Source organism: Palaemon carinicauda, chromosome 14, assembly GCF_036898095.1.
Source record: "Palaemon carinicauda isolate YSFRI2023 chromosome 14, ASM3689809v2, whole genome shotgun sequence".
In the NCBI taxonomy this organism is placed as follows: domain Eukaryota; kingdom Metazoa; phylum Arthropoda; class Malacostraca; order Decapoda; family Palaemonidae; genus Palaemon; species Palaemon carinicauda.
This window is the reverse complement of record NC_090738.1, coordinates 130,152,206-130,170,431: the sequence shown is the minus strand read 5'-3', so window position 1 is coordinate 130,170,431 and position 18,226 is coordinate 130,152,206. Positions and strand designations below refer to the sequence as shown.

General features: G+C 33.1%; 1 protein-coding gene across 1 annotated transcript in view; it reads left to right on the top strand.

Annotated features, from left to right (window-relative positions):
• The window catches only part of nAChRalpha2 (nicotinic acetylcholine receptor alpha2), a 216,233-nt gene extending 198,631 nt beyond the window's left edge, over positions 1–17,602 (top strand). The window contains exons 3-8 of the mRNA XM_068387421.1: positions 9,183–9,363; positions 11,236–11,392; positions 15,174–15,517; positions 15,907–16,078; positions 16,365–16,672; positions 17,338–17,602. Coding sequence (XP_068243522.1) covers positions 9,183–9,363; positions 11,236–11,392; positions 15,174–15,517; positions 15,907–16,078; positions 16,365–16,672; positions 17,338–17,523 — 1,348 coding nt within the window. The 3' untranslated portion in view covers positions 17,524–17,602. The remainder of the gene's footprint in view (positions 1–9,182; positions 9,364–11,235; positions 11,393–15,173; positions 15,518–15,906; positions 16,079–16,364; positions 16,673–17,337) is intronic.
• The last annotated feature ends 624 nt before the right edge of the window (positions 17,603–18,226 follow it).

Genomic DNA, 18,226 nt, shown 5'->3' with positions numbered 1-18,226 from the left:
ATATATATATATATATATATATATATATATATATATATATATATATATATTATATATATATATATATATATAACATTAATTAAAAATTTAGAATATTGAGGAGAAAAATCATTCCCTTTTGTTTTTTCCCACTTATAAGTTTGAAAGAATTTCAAAATTGTCACAAGGCACAATATAAAGAAATTTAGTGTTATTTTCAACATATTCATATTCGTACCTGAAATACACAAAGGTAATGTCAGTTTCATTACAGTAGGAACACTTACCCAATCGTTTCTTTTCTTGTTTTATGACATTTCTTGAAATATATTTCCGTTTCTCCTTTAATTCGCCAATATTTTTACCACTGACTCATCTTCCCTTAAAAAAAAAAGAAGATATTTTATTATCAACATTTTCTGCAACTACAGTGAAAATCTCTTAAGATTAATTGCCCTCTTTTATTCTCTAAAATCTACAATTATATATACATAAATGTAAACGCCTTGTGCTGTTTTATTTTCACCTCTTTTTCTCTAGATACATTTATATATAAATTTATATACACATATTTGTGTGTATATATAAATATTTAGATATATAGTATATACTTCTGTATATATACTGACATTTATACATAAATAATAATTTATATATATATACGTATATATATAAATATTTACATATTGTATATAGTATATACTTATGTATATACTGTATAACACACACACACACACACACACACATATATATATATATATATATATATATATATATATATATATATATATATATATATATATGAAAATTTAATGTATATACATGAATATTCTACTATATGTATATAAGGCATTTTGTGTGTGTGTATTTATATATATATATATATATATATATATATATATATATATATATATATGAAATAAACATTTATCCTAGTTATTTATGTCTACTGGTGAGAAATAGGTAAATAATTTATTATGATTAACATCAAACATCGCTAAACACAAACATGCAGAGAGAGAAAAAAATGTAAAATAAAATGTTTTCATAAAAAACAAATACTTCTATGACTTCAAAACAAAAAAATATTATCAGCAAAAATCGCAAGGCACAGTATGCCAAATTGGGAATAAAATCAATCGTCCTTGTGCTGCCAAAAAGAAAAAAAGAAAAATAGGGAAATTCAGAAATAGATTTTGCCGAGTGGCAAGTGCATTTAGGAAATAAATTCATTATTTTTGTGGTAAACGTATTAGCCAGGGAGCGCATCATCAAGGTTCAGAATTTCATACACTTTTTCATTTATTTATTTTGGTCACGAATGACTGTTAATGGGTCTGCGAATTTAAGCCGAAGCAATAATATTTTTTTTTTTTTTTTTTTTTTTTTTTTTTTTTTTTTTTTTTTTTTTTTTTTTTGCAAGGGGGCACGAGAAACTGCATCTAGAAACGTTAAAATATAATGACAGTGGATTGATTTTCGAAATTTTCGCGAAAGGTGATGTTGATTTCAAAGTTCTTGTGAAATTGAAATACAAATATTACATTTTTTTTTTGGGGGGGGGGGCAAGGGGGCACGAGAAACTGCATCTAGAAACGTCAAAATATAATGACAGTGGATTGATTTTCGAAATTTTCGCGAAAGGTGATGTTGATTTTAAAGTTTTTGTGAGACTGAAATACAAATATTACATTTGGGGGGGGGGGGGGGCAAGGGGGCACGAGAAACTGCATCTAGAAACGTTAAAATATAATGACAGTGGATTGATTTTCGAAATTTTCGCGAAAGGTGAGGTTGATTTTAAAGTTTTTTGTGAAATTGGAATAGAAATATTAGGTGAAGCAAAAAATTTTTTTGCAAGAGGGCACGAGAAACTGCATCTAGAAACGTCAAAATATAATGACAGTGGATTGATTTTCGAAATTTTCGAGAAAGGTGATGATATCAAAGTTTTTGTGAAATTGAAATACAAATGTTACTTCTTATTTATTTGTTTTTTTGCCAAAGGGGGCACGAAAAACTGCATCTAGAAACGTTAAAATATAATGACACTGGATTGATTTTCGACATTTTCGCGAAAGGTGATGTTGATTTCAAAGTTTTTGAAATTGAAATACAAATATTTTTTTATTTTTTTTTTCCTCAAGGGGCACGAGAAACTACATTTAGAAACGTTAAAATATAATGATAGTGGATTGATTTCCGAAATTTTCGCGAAAGATGATGTTGATTTCAAAGTTTTTGAAATTGAAATACGAATATTATTATTATTATTTTTTTTTTTTTGGCAAGGGGGCACGAGAAACTGCATCTAGAAACGTCAAAATATAATGACAGTGGATTGATTTACGAAATTTCCGCGAAAGGTGATGTTGATTTCAAAGTTTTTGTGACATTGAAATACAAATATTACATTTTTATTTATTTCTTATTTCTATTTTTTTTTTATGCCAAGATGCACGAGAAACTGCATCTAGAAACGTCAAAATATATATGACAGTGGATTGATTTTCGAAATTTTCGCGAAAGGTGATGTTGATTTCAAAGTCTTGGTGAAATAGAAATACAAATATTACATTTTTTTTTTTTTTTTTGCCAAGGGGGCACGAGAAACTGCATCTAGAAAAGTCAAAATATAATGACAGTGGATTGATTTTCGAAATTTTCGATAAAGGTGATGTTGATTTCAAAGTTTTTGTGAAACTGAAATACAAATATTACATTTTTTTTTTTTGGGGGGGGAAGGGAGCACGAGAAACTGCATCTAGAAACGTCAAAATATAATGACAGTGGATTGATTTTCGAAATTTTCGCGAAAGGTGATGTTGATTTCAAAGTTTTTGGTGAAATTGAAATACAAATATTAGGGTGAAAGCTGATGTTTTTAGTGATTTAGTATGGCTGTATCAAGGCTTGAAGATATTCTTCGTTAGTATGTTATAATTCATTAAAATTAATAAAATGTCAAAATTTATCTTTATTAAGCGAACTGATATCTTATATGATGAAGGTTTTTAAGAAGAAGAACAACAACACCAAAAATAACAACAGTAGTAATAAGGATGATTTTCAGTTTCAAGTACTTGTTCATTATAATTGGAAATATATATATATATATATTTATATATATATATATATATATATATATATATATATATATATATATATCTAAATATATATATATATACTGTATATATATAATATATATATATATATATATATATATATATATATATATATATATATATATATATATATATATATATAAATAAATTAAAACAAAGATAAAGATATTGGAATGGTACGTGCAGTACACTAACGAATATTGTCCTTTATCGTTACTAAAAAAAAAAATACTAATTTTTTACAGAGAAAGAGAGAGAGAACGCCCTGGTAGATCATCTCATGAGAGACGATTGCTGTACAGGGCTAAACGGAAAAGTAAAAAACCCGTTTTCTAGTTGGAGCAAAGAAAATGTATAACTATATCGGAAACTGAATTAACAAAGCTGACTGTTGAACTTGGGGTGAAAAGTAACACAGTATTCGGCTTACACGTCGCTAAAAAAATTAAATAAATTCCTAGCTAGAATCGTTCTAAATCTACTTTCGTGGAAATTGATTAGGTTAGGTTAAGTTAACCGTGGGAATTGTGTCAAAGATAATGAAGTTATTCAAATCGGGCATATAAAAGGCCACTTCCTCGTGTAGCGGATACACCAGCTTAAAGGTTTAAATTCCACTCATGAAAGGTAGAGGCAAGGGGCAGTGACATTGTCCTTATGAAGAAGGACAATTCCCTAGAGACTGACCATATTATATATAATCAGCGCCCAAGCCCCTCTCCCTCCAAGCTAAGACCAAGGAGGGCCATGTAATGGCTGCTAATGACTCAGTAGAGAGACCTATAGGCTCCCCCAAAACACCCCATTCTTAGCTCACTAATATAGTGAGTTTTCAGCGACCAAAGGAACTAACGACTTTAAGCGGGACTCGAATCCCAGTCTGGCAATCACCAGGCAAGGATGCTACCACCCGGCCACTACAACCCATAATATAGAGAGTGGGTAATTGCAACAAACTTTATTTCATAAGACAACGAACTTTTATAGAAACAGTTTCAGTGAAAGGTCACAAAAATTCAAATAGATTGATACAAGCACATACAGGCCGAAAATCGGCCGAAATTTAAGAAAAAAATTTCAAAAAATTTTCGGCCCAAAAATCGGCCGAAATTTTCGAAAAAATCTTCAAAAAAATTTTCGGCCCGAAAATCGTCCGAAATTTTGGAAAAATTTTCGGCCCGAAAATCGGCTATAAGCAAGTTATCAGTGCAAGGGGAAAGCGATAACGACAATAAAAAAAAAGAAAAAGGGAAAATACCATTACAATGTACGAGCGTGTGTGATACACGTGCGGTACACTAGGGTACGTATTCATCTGTTATGTTGAGTTAAATCATATAATTACAAACGTGACCATTCTTTCTCTATAGATTTAATAGATTGCTAAGAAGTTAAATAGCTACAACGTGTTACCACAGATGATGAAAACTATAATTTAGTCTTCATATTTAAGAATTAATGTTAAAATGACGATAACGTTGCGCAACAAATACATTACTTGAGGCTTAAAAACATAGAAGTGTGTGTTTTTTTTGATTTTCAAGCATTTCTAAATAGGAACAAGTTAAAAGAGCCGTAACCGAATACTTTCTAAAATAATCCCTTACTCTTCGTTCTAACGTGGCTTCGAGGCCATCAGAGAGAGAGAGAGAGAGAGAGAGAGAGAGAGAGAGAGGATACGTGTTCATCTGTTATGTTGAGTTAAATCATATAATTACAAACGTGACCATTCTTTCTCTATAGATTTAATAGATAACTAAGAAGTTAAATAGCTGTCAACGTGTTACCACAGATGATGAAAACTATAATTTAGTCTTCATATTTAAAAATTAATGTTAAATGACGATAACGTTGCGCAACAAATACATTACTTGAGGATTAAAAACATATAAGTGTGTGTGTTTGTGATTTTCAAGCATTTCTAAATAGGACCAAGCTAAATGAGCCGTAACCGAATACTTTCAAAAATAATCCCTTACTCTTCGTTCTAACGTGCCTTCAAGGCCATCAGAGAGAGAGAGAGAGAGAGAGAGAGAGAGAGAGAGAGAGAGAGAGAGAGAGAGAGAGAGAGAGAGAGATATTCCACTTTTAGCAAGACCACAGAACACCTTTGAAGGAAGAGAAAAAACATGATACATTAAGGACTCTGTTGGCTTTTAGCTAAACCTCAGAACATTTGAAGCATGAGAGAGAGAGAGAGAGAGAGAGAGAGAGAGAGAGAGAGAGAGAGAGAGAGAGAGAGAGAGAGAGAGAGAGAATATTCCTTCACTTTTAGCTACACCTCAGAACACATTTGAAGCAAGAGAAAAAAAATGATACATTAAGTACTCTGTTGGCTTTTATATGTGGTATTTATCTACACAGATCATCGTCGCCACCAAATCCAATATTTCGTTATTGGCCGTTATCAAAATTGATCTCTAATGGCATTTATACAGAGGTATATAAATCTGATATGAAGGATGGCAAAAGGGTTAGTGTTATTGACGCAATAATGTCGGGAAACAAACATTTTATTTTAGAGACGAACCATTTGTTTTGATTTATATCTTGTGGGTCGATATAACAACACAGAGAGGAGAATCAGTCGTGGCTGTGTTATTCTGCGTTAGGTTAATACTACCAAACCTTACATTGCTAAAATCACTGCCAGAACTTTGCTCAGACAGCCTCTATAACGTTTATAACGCTTCCAGAAGGCTAAAATTGGTGCCAGATCTTGCTCAGACAGCCTCTGTAACGTTTACAACGCTTCCCAAAGGCTAAAATTACTGCCAGATCTTTGCTCAGACAGCCTCTGTAACGTTTACTATGTTTCCAGAAGGCTGCAATTAGTGCCAGATCTTTGCTCAGCCTCTATAACGTTTACAACGCTTCCAGAAGGCTAAAATTGGTGCCAGATCTTGCTCAGACAGCCTCTGTAACGTTTACAACGCTTCCCAAAGGCTAAAATTACTGCCAGATCTTTGCTCAGACAGCCTCTGTAACGTTTACTATGTTTCCAGAAGGCTGCAATTAGTGCCAGATCTTTGCTCAGCCTCTATAACGTTTACAACGCTTCCAGAAGGCTAAAATTAGTGCCAGATCTTTGCTCAGACAGCCTCTGTAACGTTTACTATGTTTCCAGAAGGCTGCAATTAGTGCCAGATCTTTGCTCAGACAGCCTCTATAACGTTTACGGACGCTTCCCGAAGGCTGCAATTAGTGCCAGATCTTTGCTCAGACAGCCTCTATAACGTTTACGGACGCTTCCCGAAGGCTGCAATTAGTGCCAGATCTTTGCTCAGACAGCCTCTATAACGTTTACAGACACTTCCCGAAGACTAAAATTAGTGCCAGATCTTTGCTCAGACAGCATCTATAACGTTTACAGCGCTTCCCGAAGGCTAAAATTAGTGCCAGATCTTTGCTCAGACAGCATCTATAATGTTACAAGCGCTTCCCGAAGGCTACAATTAGTGCCAGAACTTGGCTCAGACAGCCTCTATAACGTTTACAGCGCTTCCTGGACGCTAAAATTAGTGCCAGATCTTTGCTCAGACAGCCTCTAAAACGTTTACAACGCTTTCAGGAGGCTAAAATTAGTGCCAGATCTTTGCTCAGACAGCATATATAACCTTTACAACGCTTCAAGAAGGCTAAAATTAGCGCCAGATCTTTGCTCAGACAGCCTCTATAACGTTTGCAAAGTTTCCAGAAGGCTACAATTAGTGCCAGATCTTTGCTCAGACAGCCTCTATAACGTTTGCAAAGTTTCCAGAAGGGTAAAATTGGTGCCATATCTTTGCTCAGACAGCATCTATAACCTTTACAATGCTTCCAGAAGGCTAAAATTAGTGCCAGATCTTTGCTCAGACAGCCTCTATAACGTTTACAACGCTTCCAGAAGGCTAAAATTAGTGCCAGATCTTTGCTCAGACAGCCTCTATAACGTTTGCAAAGTTTCCAGAAGGCTAAAATTAGTGCCAGATCTTTGCTCAGACAGCTTCTATAACGTTTGCAAAGTTTCCAGAAGGCTAAAATTAGTGCCAGATCTTTGCTCAGACAGCTTCTATAACGTTTGCAAAGTTTCCAGAAGGCTAAAATTAGTGCCAGATCTTTGCTCAGACAGCATCTATAACGTTTACAACACTTCTAGAAGGCTAAAATTAGTGCCATGTCTTTGCTCAGACAGCATCTATAACGTTTACAACACTTCTAGAAGGCTAAAATTAGTGCCATGTCTTTGCTCAGACAGCCTCTATAACGTTTACAACACTTCTAGAAGGCTAAAATTAGTGCCATGTCTTTGCTCAGACAGCCTCTATAACGTTTACAACACTTCTAGAAGGCTAAAACTAGTGCCAGGTCTTTGCTGAGACAGCATCTATAACGTTTACAACACTTCTAGAAGGCTAAAATTAGTGCCATGTCTTTGCTCAGACAGCCTCTATAACGTTTACAACACTTCTAAAAGGCTAAAACTAGTGCCAGGTCTTTGCTGAGACAGCATCTATAACGTTTACAACACTTCTAGAAGGCTAAAATTAGTGCCATGTCTTTGCTCAGACAGCCTCTATAACGTTTACAACACTTCTAGAAGGCTAAAATTAGTGCCATGTCTTTGCTCAGACAGCCTCTATAACGTTTACAACACTTCTAGAAGGCTAAAACTAGTGCCAGGTCTTTGCACAGACAGCATATACATCGTGTTGAATCGCTTCAGGAGTTTGTAGCAATACACGATTCAACACGAACAGTGCACGATAGCAAAACACTTGAAGAGACGGTATCTAAACATAGTGTAACTGTGTGATTCCCACCCCTTTCCAGTTGCATATGGGCCCTGAATGGCCTCCCTGCCCCTAGTGCATGGCCATATGTTACAAATTCATAATTTGATCTAATCCAGTCGAAATAATTGTGCTTAAAAATTATGTTTTAAATAGTTTTATTATTAGATTAGATGTTCATTATTAGGGTTCTGTTATTGTTTTCTAAAATCAATATATATATATATATATATATATATATATATATATATATATATATATGTGTGTGTGTGTGTGTGTGTGTGTGTGTGTGTTTGTGTTTGTGTGTGTATAAAGCCACCTCCCCAACCGTTGGTTCCACATGAGACAAGAAAACGAAAATCATTTCCCAATTCATCCTTTAATTACCCAACAGTGGATAAACATAAAAGCACTAAAACTATGACATCATAAAATTTTAACAAACCTAAAAGCACTAAAACTATGACATCACAAAATTTTAACAAACCTAAAAGCACTAAAACTATGACATCACAAAATTTTAACAAACCTTAAAGCACTAAAACTATGACATCACAAAATTTTAACAAACCTAAAAGCACTAAAACTATGACATCACAAAATTTTAACAAACCTAAAAGCACTAAAACTATGTCATCACAAAATTTTAACAAACCTAAAAGCACTAAAACTATCACATCACAAAATTTTAACAAACCTAAAAGCACTAAAACTATGACATCACAAAATTTTAACAAACCTTAAAGCACTAAAACTATGACATCACAAAATTTTAACAAACCTAAAAGCACTAAAACTATGACATCACAAAATTTTAACAACCCTAAAAGCACTAAAACTATGACATCACAAAATTTTAACAAACCTAAAAGCACTAAAACTATGACATCACAAAATTTTAACAAACCTAAAAGCACTAAAACTATGACATCACAAAATTTTAACAAGCCTAAAAGCACTAAAACTATGACATCACAAAATTTTAACAAACCTAAAAGCACTAAAACTATCACATCACAAAATTTTAACAAACCTAAAAGCACTAAAACTATCACATCACAAAATTTTAACAAACCTAAAAGCACTAAAACTATCACATCACAAAATTTTAACAAACCTAAAAGCACTAAAACTATGACATCACAAAATTTTAACAAACCGAAAAGCACTAAAACTATGACATCACAAAATTTTAACAAAGCTAAAGGCACTAAAACTATGACATCACAAAATTTTAACAAACCTAAAGGCACTAAAACTATGACATCACAAAATTTTAACCCATCTTCCTTTGCTGTCCTTCCAGTGCCGACGGAGAGTACATTATTACTACGATGACGAAGGCTGTCCTCCACCACAACGGCCATGTCCATTGGTCTCCTCCAGCAATCTTCAAGTCCTCTTGTGAAATTGACGTTCGTTATTTTCCCTTTGATCAACAGGATTGCTTCATGAAATTTGGATCTTGGACGTACGACGGGTTTCAGGTATGTCACTATTTTTGGTTTTAGGGTTTATTGCCAAAAAAAAGTTGATTGTTGGTCAATTGCTTTCTTACATGTTATAAAAATTCAATATTGACAGGTCTCCAATGATTAAAAAAGTTCGACTGATTTCAGCTTTTTTGGGGGGTTAAAACACTCGAGTGTTGGTCAATTGCTTTCTCAGATGTTATAAAAATTCAGTATTGGCAGGTCTCCAAAAATTGAAAGTTCGACGGATTTCAAGTTTGTTTTTATTTTTGGTTAAAACAATCGAAAGCTGGTCAATTGCTTTCTCAGATGTATAAAAAAAAAAAAAAAATATTGGCAGTTCTCCAATGATTAAAATTTCGACAGATTGCAGGTGTTTTTTGGGGGGGAGGGTTAAAACACTCGAATGTTGGTCAATTGCTTTCTCAGATGTTATAAAAATTCCAAAATTGGCAGGTCTCCATTGATTAAAACTTAGACGGATTTCAGGTTTTTTATTTTTGGTTAAAACAATCGAATGCTGGTCAATTGCTTTCTCAGATGTTATAAAAATTCAATATTGGCAGGGATCCAATGATTAAAACTTAGACGGATTTCAGGTTTTTTGTTTTTGGTTAAAACAAACGAATGTTGGTCAATTGCTTTCTCGGATGTTATAAAAATTCAATATATGCTGGTTTCCAATGATTAAAAGTTCGACGGAATTTAGGTTTTTTTGGGAGGGTTAAAACACTCAAATGTTGGTCAATTGCTTTCTCAGATGTTATAAAATTCAAAATTGGCAGGTCTCCAATGATTAAAAGTTGACGGATTTTAGGTCTGTTTTTATGTTTGGTTAAAACAAGCGAATGTTGGTCCATTGCTTACTCAGATGTTAGAAAAATTCAAAATTGGCAGTTCTCCCATGATTAAAATTTCATAGAAAACTAACATTCAAGTTCATAAAACACTAACATTTCACATTTACTTAAACACATTTTCATCTCTGAGTATATTTCTATAGGGATTACTGTTTTTTGTATATACATTTTTTTTTTATTTTCATTTTGAGGTCGTAATTATTTTGGTTCCCCAACTATCTCTTAACAGAATTTGAAACCAGATACTCCACCCTGCATGTGCTATTGAGAAAGTCATATGTAAAATAAATAGAATTAACTTAAAGGGTTACAACAATCTTCAAATACAATTAGACATTTTGTATCTTATTCTTTGACGAACATTGGAAAAATTCATTAATTTTCTTAGTCCTCTTAAAGAAATTAGCTTCAAAGGAGGACCTTTCCCTAATAATATTAATATCAACCATACTTGTTAGATGGAATCTGCAATCTAAATGTTAATGACAAGATTACTTCACAACTTAAGTCGACATCTTGAGAACTCGATCCAGTTCCTTCTAAGTGTATGTTAATGAGAATCAAGAATCAAGCTTGTAAATCTCCCCTATATATAAAGAGCAAATGTATGGATGGATATATATATATATATATATATATATATATATATATATATATATATATATATATATATATATATATATATATTGTATATTTATATATAAACAAATATATATTATATTCATTCCGGTCACGCTCTGCTCTCCCTGTCCCTCGGAATAGGGAAAACGAGTCCATATTGGATATGCATAACATTACAACCCGTATAAAAAGAGACATCATAATTAATGCCACATTTATACTTCAACTACTGCATCGTCACTGAGTCCCTGTCCAGATGACTGATAGATATACCTACATAGAATTACTCAGAAGTTATACCAGCTGGATACACAAACACACACACACACACACCTTCAACAAAACAGTATTGAACTATGCATCTTGTTATTGAACAAGTATTAAAAACTTCCATACTCTCTTCCAGGTTGATCTGAAGCACCTAGACCAAAGTACAGGCACTGAAAGGGTGGAAGTGGGTATTGACTTGAGAGAATATTATCCATCCGTTGAATGGGATATCATGAAAGTGCCAGCCATCAGAAATGAAAAATTCTACCCCTGCTGCGTGGAGCCTTTTCCAGGTAAGATTGAAAGCTAAAGGAACATTCTCTGAAGAATTTCTTATAACTGCATACTTCACTGTGAATTTATTATTATTATTATTATTATTATTATTATTATTATTATTATTATTATTATTATTTGGTAAGCTACAACACTAATTGGAAAAGCAGGATGCTATAAGCCAAAGGGCCCAATAGGGATAATAGCTCAGTGAGGAAAGCAAACAAAGAAAAATAAAATATTTCAAGAACAGTAACATTAGAATATATTATTATTATTATTATTATTATTATTATTATTATTTGGTAAGCTACAGCACTAATTGGAAAAGCAGGATGCTATAAGCCAAAGGGTCCCAATAGGGATAATAGCCCAGTGAGGAAAGCAAAAAAAGAAAAAAAAATTTCAAGAACAGTAACATTAAAATAAAGGCCTCCTATATAAACTATAAGAAAACAAGAGGAAGAGAAATAGGATAGAATAGTGTGCCCGAGTGTACCCTCAAGCAAAAGAACTCTTTCTCAAGACAGTGGAATACCATGGTACTGAGGTATTTAAGTATATATCCATGTAAACAACTCAATATGATGTTCTTTATTAACAATATATTTGTGATCATATCTTAAACCTTGGAAACTTAATGACTTTGAGAATGGCGATTGTGAATACTTGGCAGAGAATATGTAAGAATTGGACTCAAGATTAAGCATAAAGATTATACAAATTTTCATAATTTCCATACAAAGGTTAGACACCTCATATATAAGGTTTTTATAAAAGAATAAAATGGCAGTAATCCAAGATAACTACTCATAGTAACCATTTGTGGAAATGGCTGCTGATTTGACGAAAAGATTAACAGGAAATCTGATATTTTCTATTAAAAAAAAAAAATCCAAATGCCTTTGAGGAATGCATGAGAAAATTTCACTCAATGGAAAATCATTGCATTAATAAATTATTAATGGAAAATCATTGCATTAATAAATTATCGTAATTAAATTCTCCTACCTTATACATAAATTCATCAGAATAAAGATAAATTAATAAGGCATTATACCATGTGAACTTGGTCACCTTATCTAGGTTCCAGCTCCCTCCTTTATTTGCGTCGAGGAATTCGTGAATTAATATAGAACAGTACAAATCTCATTAAAACTCCTTGTATACTTTTCTCTGACTTCCCTTCGTAGGAAGTGACACAGAGCCTTGTAGTGGTTTAGTAAGTTACTCTTCCAATTAAGGGACTGTCAGATAAGGCCGCTTGCGTGACATGAGGCTGACATTTAACTAACACCAGTTCTATTAAGGAATTACTAAGCACCATAGGTAGCGGACATTGCAGGGAAGCTAGGGGGCAGTCGGGCAGAAGGGAGAGAGAGGGTCATATCATAATATGAGGGTCATATTTATGATAAGAATAGAGAGGGTCATATCATAATATGAGGGTCATATTTATGATAAGAATAGAGAGGGTCATATTTATGATAAGAATAGAGAGGGTCATATCATAATATGAGGGTCATATTTATGATAAGAATAGAGAGGGTCATATTTATGATAAGAATAGAGAGGGTCATATCTTAATATGAGGGTCATATTTATGATAAGAATAGAGAGGGTCATATCATAATATGAGGGTCATATTTATGATAAGAATAGAGAGGGTCATATCATAATATGAGGGTCATATTTATGATAAGAATAGAGAGGGTCATATCATAATATGAAGGTCATATTTATGATAAGAATAAAGTAGTAGGATGTAATTATACGAATTATTAGAGCATTTGGTAATAATTCCTTTGGAATTTTCAAGGCTTTTAAAGATTTAAAACCACATATACATTCAACTGTGATATTTTGGTATTGTTTACCGGTGTGTTGATTGTTTTTTTGTTTACTAGTGTCTAACAAAATGACATTGTGGATTTTTGTCTCAATGTTGAACTTATAATAGATTCATTATAACTTATAATAGATTCATTATAATACAAAATTCTTAACTATTTTAAGGCAATCAGAATATTTCAATGCTGAGTCTACATATAGTGTGCTGTAATTCCGTATAGGTATAGTTTTGATCATTTGTGTGTGAAATATATATATATATATATATATATATATATATATATATATATATAATTTATATATATATAATTTATATATATATATTATATATATATAATTTATATATATATATATATATATATATATATATATATATATATATAATTTATCTATATATATATATTATATATAATTTATCTATATATATATATTATATATAATTTATCTATCTATCTATCTATCTATCTATATATATATATATATATATATATATATATATATATATATATATGCAGAAGAACCACAGGGAAAATGAAAATACGAAATATACGATTAAGTCCTCTGAAGAAGTATCACGAAACTAGTCAGGACTTAATCGTATATTTCGTATTTTAATTTTACCTGTGGTTCTTCTGCATCTGAGCATAACGTTTTCATGTGATTTTTACGCATATATATATATATATATATATATATATATATATATATATATATATATATATATATATATATATATATATATATTCTAAACCAACGCAAATCGATAAATGAATATTTTTATTGGAAATTTTTAAACAAACAGAATTTCCCGTCGTTAAAAAAGGCCAACTGATTTTCATAAAACCGAAACAGCCAAATAAAATTCTGCTGATAATTTCAAATTAACAGCAGCTGTTTTTAGACCCTATTTATCCCTAACCCCAAAAAGCACAGGTCACTGATTAAAGCTTTAAATCTTTTGTTGGCAGTCAGGGGTATTATTAAATCGATATGCCTTTTGTATTCCCCCTAATTTGGCCCCGGCGCATATTCACTGATCATTTAACCTGTCGGCTCCGTTAATTAAATATATTGAGAGAGACCTCGTTCTCTGTCAGATACGTCAAAATTCTATTATTTTCCATTTTCGAATGTGCAGGGAAAGCGAATTTCAACATTGAAATAAAATGGTAAAACTTATTTGAAGACCAGGTTTTCCGTTATTTATGTTTTTCTTACTCTAACATGAATATTATTCGTATCAAAGATGTTAACCTTAAGAAATGTTAACTTTAAAATTACCTATAAATGTGATTAGTTTTGCTGTTAGTCACTCTCTTGACGGTAAAATTATGAGACCAGGTTTTCCGTTATTTACATTTTTCTTACTCTAACATAAATATTATTCATATCAAAGATGTTAACCTTAAGAAATGTTAACTTTAATTACCTATAAATGTGATTAGTTTTGCTGTAAGTCACTCTCTTGAAGACTTAAATTGACATTTTTGCAGTCTTGAAAGTTTGAATCCTATCTGTATACTACTAAAACTAAAAATGCCAAGGGCCAGTTTCTCTTAAGTTTGGCAAAGTTAGTATGACTTGTTATATCCTATTTATTTTGTAGAAAAAGTTGATCTAGAAAAAGTAAAGGACATTTCAGCTGTGTATTTAAAATTTCATGGCATAATAGAATATTACCTTTAATTTGTTTTTGTGTGTAATTCATGTTTCTTGGTGTGTAAGGCTAAGCCCCTTCCGGTTTAGGAATAATTCACCCTTGACGATATAGATTCAGTCCAGTAATAACTACCACTGTTGTACAATTGGATTTACCAATTTTTACATTATCATTTTCCTAATAGAGGAGAATTATATGCTTATTTCAAATTTTCACCAGGAATTACCTAAACTAGATTTATCCTAGTTCACTGACTCCTAATTTTGTTCTTTTCTCTACTCTTTCAGACATTTACTTCAACATCACTCTCAGGCGAAAGACACTTTTTTACACAGTCAACCTCATCATCCCCTGTGTTGCTCTCGAGTATCTCTCGGTATTGGTATTTTATTTACCAGTGTACTCTGGCGAAAAGGTGTGTCTTTGCATTAGCATTTTGCTCTCCCAGACCATGTTCTTCTTGCTCATCTCTGAGATCATGCCATCCACGTCCTTGGCTGTCCCTCTCCTTGGGAAGTACCTTCTCTTCACCATGGTACTTGTTGCCATCAGCGTTCTCGTCACTATCATCGTTTTAAATATCCACTACCGGAAACCATCAACGCATAGGATGGCTCCATGGGTTAGACTGGTAAGTGTGTTGACTGGAATGTGAATGTTTTCCAAATTCAAAATTACCTACAGAGAATTGATCTTTAAATTTTATCTGCATTCGGTGAAAGAATTGATCATCATGAACAATAAATGATATCTGACCAGGGTTACCAGGTTTTCTAAATAAGAAAAGGCCAACTTCTGATCAACTGCAGCTTTAAAATGCCAACCCAATAGTAGAAAAAATGCCAAAAGTATAATACTGTATTTAAGGCCAACCCTTATTATGATATTGCTAAAGGGTAACCAATTTCAAAAAAGGCCAAATTTGAGGATTTTTTGTCCTAAAAAAGGCCAGAACTGGCAACCCTGTATCTGACACCCAATATCACTGCATTAAAGCAAAGCATTTCACTATTCCGACAGGTATTTGTCCAGTATTTGCCAAGGTTCCTTCTCATGCGAGTTCCCAAAAATGGAAACGGGAGAGTCATCACCGAAAGAACAGATTTGTCGGAACGTTCCCCACCAAGGCACGATGGTAATGGTTCCAGTACACTGAGGGAACGAATTCGTGCCCCTCAACAGCATAGGCCAGGTGAGACAATAACTTTCCAGTAATGTAGACAAACAACATTTAATAATGATCCTAGATAGAGGCTAATACAGTATACATATGGTGATGTACATTTCAGCAAACTTCAGTTATTTTCTTTTAAATTCTGGGGATCCACATTAACAATCTAAAGATTGCATTTCAGTGAAACTATGTAAACACAGATATTAAAAGATATCAAAGTGAGTAGAGAGATAGAGAGATAGGAAGATAATAAAGGTGAAACACAATTTATTTTACTTAAACCTGAATCATCTTCCTTCTTCAGGATCTTCATATAATGGTTTCCGTCCACCGGGTGAAGGGTGTTTTGGGGGTCTTGGGAATCGTGGCTACCAAGGTGGGTCTATGGGAGCTACAGGGGGCCTAGGTGCTACTGGGGGCATCGAAAATGATGGTCTCGCTGGATCTCCTGGATTGCCCAGGAACACCTTTGAGGGTACATTCAGAGAATTGCCGGAGTGTTTCAACATACCTCAGGAGGCACAGGCACGTTACCCTCTGGAAATTCAGAGGGCAATCCATAATGTCAAGTTTATCCATTTTCATATGGTGCAGCAAGATAAATTTGATGAGGTAGGTCTCAGTAATTAGTTTGTTTCCAATATGCCATTTTTATATTAATTTCTGTGAAGCAATGGTGCAATGTTAATATTTGGCCTAAAATATAATTAATTTTCCGCTTCATATATTCAATTATTCAGCGACGCTATAATACCAGCGTATGAAATGCACTGCAATGAAAACTTTCTGCATTATCATACATTATTTGCTTTTGAAAATACGGCAATGTTAGGACTACCTCAGGATGCCTGAAAACTTTAAATCAATCAATCAATCGAGGACTACCTCTAAGCAACCTTACAATGAATGTACAAGTAAATGATGTTATTGCCTGCCATGTTTACGTGGTTTTATAGCACCCGGTATTATTAAATTGCTTAGGTGACATGTCCAGTGAATTTACAGACTTGAACGCTGAATGACGGAATTGTGAAGCTGCCATTTTCTGATTTAAAAATAAAGTCTAAGCTGTATCATACACAGCATGATTAGTTTGACAGAACTGATCTCCTGTATTTGTAAATCATGAAATAAGTTGTTTATTGAAAAATCTGGACAGCATTAGAGTATCAACTATCGCATGTTGTCACTGTCACCGCATCAATTCTAAATGTCAGCTATAATGAGTGAGAAATAGGTGGGAGACTTTAACACTATTTTCCTTTTTTTCTTTATAGGAGGATGATGAGTGGGCCTTCGTGGCCATGGTACTGGACCGTCTTCTCCTCTGGCTCTTCGGTCTGACTTCCGTTATAGGGACTGTTGTTATCCTCTTAGAGTCTCCTTTCCTCTACGACTCGACCCTACCCATCGATATTCAAATGAGCGAAGTCCTCCAGAAGAGAAATGAGCCGGATCTCTAAATCGCAAAGCTTTGCACAAATGGGGCATCATCAGTCGATTTGGTGTATATAAGCTAGAAATTATAGACAATGAATGTGACTTGGGTGTTAATGTCTTTTTTTTTCATCTTCCCCTTAATTTTTCTTATGTTAGCCACTTGAGATTTCCCTCGTCAATCAAATACGTCAGGTTCCGAAACAAAAAAAAATCCTAAGGCTCTTGAAAAATTTCCAGTAATTAAGTTACTTCGTAATGTACTGAACATTCACAAATATTTTTCTTTTATTATATGAAAATTAGTTACGTATTAATCTATATGCTACTGAAATTCACTCAATAACATATTTTGAAAGGAGAAAAACAATTTTGTTTGAATTTTTCTCGTTCTAGAAGTGTTCTGAGAGTAAGCTTCAACTGTTCGTAAAGTGTTAGTGTTTACAATCTTGTCACCATCCAGTTCTTAATGAAGTGAGTTAAGCTAGTGTTAAATTTCCCGTTAAGAACGCAAGAATCGTATCCGACACTGCTCAAAGGAACTTTTTTAATACGCTCTATCTTTCCCAAGAATCCCTAAGCATTACGAGACTTAACCCGGATTGCTCATTGAATTTTATCTCTCCATTCTTGTGCACCCTTCACGTCCTGAGGACAAAAACGACGATGCTGGTGATATCGAAGTGATTCATATAGAAGAGAACAAGTAGGTTCGCACCTGCCTAGATT